At 42.4% G+C, this 8,262-nt stretch overlaps 1 protein-coding gene across 1 annotated transcript in view; it reads left to right on the top strand.

Annotated features, from left to right (window-relative positions):
• Window positions 1-216: 216 nt before the first annotated feature.
• Window positions 217-8,262, top strand: part of LOC122547665 (probable G-protein coupled receptor 139) — a gene marked incomplete at its 3' end in the record, with an annotated part of 15,616 nt that continues 7,570 nt past the window's right edge. Inside the window, exons 1-2 of the mRNA XM_043686261.1 lie at window positions 217-262; window positions 3,747-3,779. Of these exons, the coding sequence (XP_043542196.1) occupies window positions 217-262; window positions 3,747-3,779 (79 nt within the window). The remainder of the gene's footprint in view (window positions 263-3,746; window positions 3,780-8,262) is intronic.

The following is an 8,262-nucleotide window of genomic DNA, read 5'->3' as shown; positions in this document are numbered from 1 at the left end:
CTTTAGGGCCTTGGATAGAGGTGAGGAAGGAGGTTTGGGCGCAGGTTTTACAGTTCCTGCGGTGGCAGGGGAAAGTGCCAGGATGGGAGGGTGGGTTGTAGGGGGGGGCGTGGACCTGACCAGGTAGTCACGGAGGGAACGGTCTTTGTGGAAGGCGGAAAGGGGTGGGGAGGGAAATATATCCTTGGTGGTGGGGTTTGTTTGGAGGTGGCGGAAATGTCGGTGGATGATTTGGTTGATGTGAAGGTTGGTACGGTGGAAGGTGAGCACCAGGGGCGTTCTGTCCTTGTTACAGTTGGAGCGGTGGGGTCTGAGTGAGGAGGTGCGGGATGTAGACGAGATTTTTTTGGAGGGCATCTTTAACCACGTGGGAAGGGAAATTGCGGTCTCTAAAGAAGGAGGCCATCTGGTGTGTTCTGTGGTGGGACTGGTCCTCTTGGGAGCAGATCCGGCGGAGGTGGAGGAATTGGGAATACGGGATGGCATTTTTGCAAGAGGTAGGGTGGGAAGAGGTGTAATCCAGGTAGCTATGGGAGTCGATGGGTTGAAGATTGTTGTGAATGCTTAAAAAATTATCTTTTACACTGATGTCCTGTTCTCATCTAGCATGGAGGATGGCGGATAGTTGTGGAGCATACTCCTGCTTTGTTTTGTTGAACTGTCCATCCCCAATACCGCTGGATGTGGCAAGACTGTAGACCTTAGATCAGATCTGTTGGTCGTAAAATTTGATTTTAACTCTGTCTTTCACTTGATGCTTAGGCTGTTCGGCACCCAAGTGGTCCTGGCGCATGTTTTACTAGATTAACAGCCCCACATTGCTTCTGGTATTCTCTCCTGCACCTTCATTGACTTCGGTTGGATTTACTGTTTGATGGGAATGGTTGATACGGGTACATAAGGTTGTAATTTATTTTGAAGTACAAGTCTCCTGATGCTTATAGTCCACAAAACCTCATGCATGTCGATTCCTGAGTTGCTCAACGTGTTCTAAGCCTTTCCCATTTAGCACAGTGATAATGCCTCATGATAAAGAGCGGGTACCTTGAATGTGAAAAGTGGACACTGTTGCCATGGGAATTGAGTGGAGGGACAAGACATTTCAAAGGACCAATGGTGTAAGTCTAGGTAATTGCGAACAAGGTATGATTCCATGAAGTGTTTGTAAATTCTGTAAGTCAGATCTCACAAGTTTGAATCTAACATAAGAGGTTGCGAAAGTGACTTGTTTATCGTGAATAATAGTGGGAATTGCAGTTACGGCAGTTAAATGATCATCCTGCATCCTGCAGAATGTGGGAGGTAAGGGACACCACAAGTGTCCCTGCTGACTTCATCTGCGGGAAGTGCACCCAACTCCAGTTTGTCAAAAACCGTGTTTGGGAACTGGAGCTGGAATTGGATGCATTTCAGATCATTTGGGATGCGGAGGGGGTTATTGAGAGGAGTTACAGTGAGGTACTAACACTCAGGTACAAGAGAGAGGCAGATGGGTTACAGTTAGGGGATGGAAAGGGAACTGGCAGATCATGCAGGGATCCCCTGTGGCTGACTCCCTCTACAACACGCATACCATTTTGGACACTGGTGGGGGGTGGGGGTGGGGACGAATCACTAGTGGTACGCCAAGGTTTACCAGGTCTCTGTCACAGAGTCTGTCCCTCTTGCTCAGAAAGGAAGGGGAGAGACGACCAGAAAATTAGTCATTGGGGACCGGTTAGGGGGGCAGATAGAAGGTTCTTTGGGAAGGAGAGAGCTCATGGTTGGTGTTTTGCCTCCCAGGTTCCAGGGTTCCAGGTGCCAGGTGCAAACAGGAAGGAGGTTTTAAGAGTTTCTACTTCAACTCCAGGAACATCTGGAATAAGGTGGGTGAATTTATAGCATTATTTGGTTCCCGGGACTTCAATGTTGTGGCCATTTCGGAAACATGAATAGAGCAGGGACAGGAATTGCCGTTACAGGTTCCGGAATTTAGATGTTTCAGGAAGAACAGAGAAGATGGTAAAAGAGAAGGAGGTTTGGCCTTGTTAGTCAAGGAAAGTCTTACGGTGGCAGAAAGGACGTTTGAGGACTCATCTCCTGAGGTTGTATGGGCTGAAGTTAGAAACAGGAAAGGAGAGGTCACCCTGTTGGGAGATTTCTTTCGGCCTCCGAATAGTTCCAGAGATGTAGATGAAAGGATTGCAAAGATGAATCTGGATAGGTGCGAGAGTAACAGGTAGTTGCTATGGATGCCTTGAATTTTCCAAATATTGACTGGAAATACAATGGTTCGAGTATGCTTTGTCCAATGTGTACAGGAGGGTTTCCTGACACAGTATTCGACAAGCCAACAAGGGGAGAGGCCACATTGGATTTGGTACTGGTTAACGAACCAAGCCAGGTGTTAGATTTGGAGGAAGGTGCACACTGTGGTGATAGTGATCACAATATGGTTATGTTTACTTTAGTGACAGAAAAAGGATAGGTATATACAGCAGTGCTATAGTTATAACTGGGGGAAAACCAATTGTGACGCGACTAGGCAAGATTTAGGATGCATAGGATGGGGAAGAAAATTGCAGGGAATGGGCACAATTAGAATGTGGAGCTTATTCAAGGAACAGCTACTGCGTGTCCTTGATAAGTAAGTACCTGTCACACAGGGAGGAAGTGGTTGAATGAGGGAACCGTGGTTTACTAAAGAAATTGAACATCTTGTCAAGAGGAAGAAGAAGCATATGTTAGAATGAAACATGAAGGCTCAGTTCGGGTGCTTGAGCGTTACAAGCTAGCTAGGAAAGACCTAAAGAGAGAACTAAGAAGAGCCTAATAGGAGAAAACATGAGGAATCGTTGGCAGATCGGATCAAGGAAAACCCTAACGCTTTCTACAGGTATATCAGAAATAAAATAATGACTAGAGTAAGATTAGGGCCGGGACGTTCTGCTTGGAGTCCAAAGAGACAGGAGAAGCACTAAATGAATGTTTTTTTTTGTCGGTATGCACGCTGGGAATGTTGTTGAGGAGAATACTGAGACACAGGCTCCTAGACTAGATGGGATTTAGGTTCACAAGGAGGAGGTGTTAACAATTCTGGAAAGTGTGAATAAATATCCCTGAGCTTGAAGGGATTCACAGTAGGATTCTTTGGGAAGCTCGTGAGGAGATTGCAGAGCGTTTGCCTTTGATCGTTATGTCGTCATCGTTTACAGGAAACAAAATCTGATGGTAAAGTTTGATGGTCTTCTTTTGGCAAACTTCAACCAGATAGTTAAAGTCGAGTGATTAGGGAAAATTCCTTGATGTCAATACTATTCTTAACCCGATGTTATGTATGCTACCACCATTTCCTAATACTTTCAGTCATATCCCATGCACTTTATTGTGCAAGAAACAACCCCAGGTTTCTCTGCATCAACTTAACAATATTGTATTTCTCACCCAGCCATAACAGTTCGCTTTTGCACTCTACCTGCATTCCACGTAATTGGTCATTGTGATGCCCGATTAACTCTTAATCATCGACCCTTAACAATTTGGTTCAGCAATATTATTTTGTTTTGCTCAACACTGCAGCTTGATCTTAATTACGAAGTTTGTAATATTCAATGCCAGTGACTTTGGTATTAATCAGTCGAGAATGATATTTCGTCATTAAATCCATCAATTTTTTCAAAGTTTCACTTTTATCCTGAGCTCTTTTGAACTGCCGTTTCAGCTGCCAAATGCCTATGTAATTTTTTTTTGATTCCCTCTCCATACAGTTAACCTAGTGACGATTGTAATCCTCGCACGAGGTAAATGTGGACTTTGCAAATCAGTCACGCACTATCTGGTGGCCATGGCAGCGGCGGATCTGTTGGTCGATATCCTCGATCTGATGATGAGACATATACCTATAGCTCATTGGGTGAAGTTTTACTTTGTGAAGTCCATTCCTGCGTGCAATATCCATGCTGTCCTTTTATATGCAGCAACAGACTGTTCTGTCTGGTTCACTGTCATATTTACCTTTGATCGATTTGTAGCCATTTGTTGTCAGAAGATGAAAACTAAATATTGCACTGAGAGAATGGCGGCTATAGTTATAGGAAATGTGGCTGTGCTGAGCTGCCTCAAGAATATTTTCTGGTACTTTATGTACACAAGTGAATATCAGCTTGCTAATGATCCCTGGTTTTGTAATGTAACAATGAATGTGCGCTTTCAACTGCTATGGAGAATAATTGAACTTTTCATTATGTTTCCACCCCATGTATCCCATTTATCCTCATTCTACTGTTCAATGTCTTAACAGTCAGACACATCATAGCTGCCAACATAGTCCGCCAGAGATTCCGGAGCCAGCGAATTGCAGAGAATCAACATGACCAAGAAATGAAGAACCGAAAGAAGTCTATTATTTTTATGTTTGCTATATCTGCAAATTTTCTTGTATTATGGGTTGTTTTTCTGACATACTCTGTCTGTTATCAAATGAGGTGGTTGGGATACAGTTCTGTGAGATTACATTACATAGTTGGAGAAGTAGGATTTATATTTCAGTTATTAAGTTGCTCTACTAACACTTGTATTTACGCTATGACGCAGAATAAGTTCCGTTTAGAGTTGAAGAAAATGATGAAATGTCCATTTGTCCTGCTTGTTAAATTGCTTGTTAAAGTCGTCCTTTAACAATAAACAAAACTGGACTCTCTGGTTGTGATACCAACGTGAAATATATTGCATTGTCCAAACAAAATAATATATGATGCTGATGTCTATTGAAAATAGAGAACGCCTTCCAAGACAGAGGCAAATAAATAATTGAGGCTAAGCATGTGAATATATATTAATTAATTGTGAACATAGCCCCTGAAATCCAGGTTTGGAATGCGATGCAAGGAGCTAGCTTATTTCCAGTTTAACAAGAGTTGTTATCCTTTAGAGAGAAGCTGGAAAGACAGGAGGAGCTTCAACGTTAATTAATTTTTCGGAGAACTGCACCACTCAGAACCAAACAGTGATTTTGGAACATGAAGTTTGAGATGCTTAAGAGATATGGCTGAGGTTCAAGTTGACAGAAAGTCTCCATATTCTGATAGATGTATGGGCTTGTGCACAAAACGCACGACAAATTCAACCCGGCCAGTTACTGCCACCCTCGTCTACAGTCAAGCAGGAGAGAAGTGATTGAAGGTGACACCTACAGTGCTATCAGGCAGCACCTGCTCAGCCAAGACCTGCTCAGTTTGGGTTCTGTCAGGGCCACTCAACTCACCACTTCATTCCTGCCTTCGTTCACACATGGACAAAAGATCAGAACCCACACAGAAATGATCTGCTATCAGGAAGCAATGAAAATACCTTTTCTCATGAAGTGAACAGAACAATTTTGAGTCATTTTCAGAATTAATTCAAGTCGATAACAACAATATTCTGTGTTTGTCTGGTGTTAATCGCAGTTTCTATGGGTCAATACTTAAATGACATCAGAATCAATACTGCACTACCACAAATCTCAATTGTAATCATTTTGGAATATAGGTTTTGCAGAAATCATCATTTATGAGAAAATGTTTCTTTTTACCATGTGTCATTTTTGTGGCTCCAACTTCAAGTCAAAATACCATCAAGTTGGCGACTGATTTCAAAACAAAACGTTTATTGCTCAGATCTAATGTTTGTCATTTTATCACACTTATTTTTATAGATTTTTTGTTGAAGTTTAGTTCCAATGGCAGCTTTACCATTCTCAATTTTATAACCTAACGACCTGCACAGTAGTCCCCCCATACCCACAGGGGTTACATTCCAGGACCTACCGTGGAAGCGCAAAACCACGGATAGGAATGAACCCATTGATTTCAATGGGAAGTGTCCCTTCCCAGCAGTTTCCTGGTCTGACTCAGGAACGTTCCCTTTGATATGTTCCAGCCATGGTAAACCGTGGGTAAGTGAAACCACAGAAAATGATTTCGTGGATAAAGGGGTCGCCCTGTATTTCTTTTTCAGTGCTTTCTTCTCCAATCTCACCTTCGAAATTCCGTTATAATATTACTTTTGTGCTATGATACACCCATTATCTGCCTTACGTAATTTCTCGTTTTCATACTGGGTGAGAAATTGTGTTGCTTAAAGTACACCATATTAGACTCAACACACCAATATGAGTCAGACACACACGGTATAATATAGAGTCAACCGCAGACGACATTATCAGAATAGGGATAGGCCATTCAGGTCCTTGATTCTGCACCAATTCATTGAATCTCAGTTTCCAACAGATTTTGCAGTGAGAATTGAAGCCATGCCACAGAACATTATCTGATTTGATTAGCTTGAAATGCTTGTTCTCGTGACATTACTAATCTTCACTATTTCCACAGCAGTATGATTGACAGCTCATTCCCAGATTGTTGTCCCTTCACTCTTCGCAATCACTGAGTAGAGATCAGACAGAAAAAGCTGTCTGATTTCCTTCCCGTTTGGCAGGACCACAGAATAAACATCAGGATTAAAAATCTGGAGCGATTCCTTCACAATAACAGGTTTCGCTGGGTAGTCATGCACTGTAGGATTCTGGGCTGATGTCTTCACACAAATATAGTACCACTGAATACCGATGGAGTTGACTGTTTATCTTGCATTAACCTAGAGGCTCAGGACAGCAATTCATGCAGAAGTCCAGTCTGTTGGTAATTGTTCCAAACTCAACATCTCTTGTTATGATCAAGAATAGGAACATTGGCTAAATCAAAAACCCTGATCAACGATGAAAGTTTAATCATCAAGAAGAGGAACACCAGGAAACGTCTGACACAACAACCCAAGCCAGCTGTTAATTATTAGAAATTCGAGCTGGGCTAATACCCGCACAAACCAGATCAGTACTTACAGATCACAAACAAGAAGGATATACTAACTAACAATCACGATAATCAGTTGCATTTCCCCGAAGTAAAACCCATCTCTCGTTTCAATAAATGCTGCTCTGCAGATATCTTTATCAAATATTGTATAACAGGCTGCTCTCAATATTCATTGCATTGAAAATTTCAATTTCTATTTAGCTGTTAATCTCACTTCTTGATGTTCCGGTTTTGTTTTGAAAATGTTGGAACTCTATTTCATTTTTATTTGTGCAACATCTATGCTGTCCTCCTTACTGCAGTCACAGGCTACTTGTCCTGTTAACTGTCACTTTCACCTGTGATTGCTTTTTGATCATGTGCTGCAAGAAATTCGAAAGTAAGTATTGCACATGGAAACCAACAGCTACTGTATCAACATCAGTGACTTTGCATATCTGTTTTATTAACTTCGTCTGAGTATTTATATTAGCAGATTAATATTGCCTTTTGAATCTCGTCTGATTTTGTGAGGGAGGAGAAAGTGAGGACTGAAGGCCTCTTGCCCGAAACATCGATTCTCCTGCTCCCCGGATGTTGCCTGACCTGCTGTGGTTTTCCAGCACCACACTCTGGACTCTGAATTTGTGAGATTCCAGTCAATGTTTGTGAGTCTCAGTCTGGTCAACAATCCAAGTCCTTAATTGCATTTTAACTCCCTTATTCCCATTTGTCCTGATTCTGTTCCACGAAGCATGAACAATCTGACATATTTGATGACCAGCAGAGATAGCAAGGTACTCCAGAGTCACAGTTGTGGACAATGTGCCAAAGATCCAGAGATGGAGACTGAAGGAGAACAGTCGCCTTTCTGTTTGTTATCTCGTGGAGTTTTAGTGGTTTGATTATTGTATGTGTTTCTGCATGGACATGACTGCATTTTGCCTTTTGGTTCCATATCACTCTGTGACCCGAGATGCCAAATTGCACCTCTGTTCCAGCCCCGAGGTTACTGCACAAATACTCATAATAATGAAGTCACTCGGGTCCGTTGGGAATGAAGTGCACGAATACCACAAAATGTGTCTTCGCAACCTTTTTGGAGGATGCATTACATCCTGAGACAAACGGAAGATTGTTCAAACACAGCTTCAATTTTGCTTCATATTTTTGCTGATGTGCTCTCCCTCGCAGTGTCAGATAGGCCAGTTAAGTTTTAAAAAAAATCACTGCTGCTGCACTGCCAGAGAAACCATTTGAAAAATGCCTTAGAACATAGAACATAGAACAATACAGCACAGAACAGACCTTTCGGCCCACGATGTTGTGCCGAACATTTGTCCGAGCTTAAGCACCTATCCATGTACCTATCCAATTGCCGCTTAAAGGTTACCAATGATTCTGACTCTGGCGCTCCCACAGGCAGCGCATTCCATGCCCCCACCACTCT

Source organism: Chiloscyllium plagiosum, unplaced genomic scaffold (genome assembly GCF_004010195.1).
Source record: "Chiloscyllium plagiosum isolate BGI_BamShark_2017 unplaced genomic scaffold, ASM401019v2 scaf_8686, whole genome shotgun sequence".
In the NCBI taxonomy this organism is placed as follows: Eukaryota; Metazoa; Chordata; class Chondrichthyes; order Orectolobiformes; family Hemiscylliidae; genus Chiloscyllium; species Chiloscyllium plagiosum.
The sequence above is the reverse complement of the archived record's forward strand: the minus strand, read 5'-3'. Positions and strand labels throughout refer to the sequence as shown.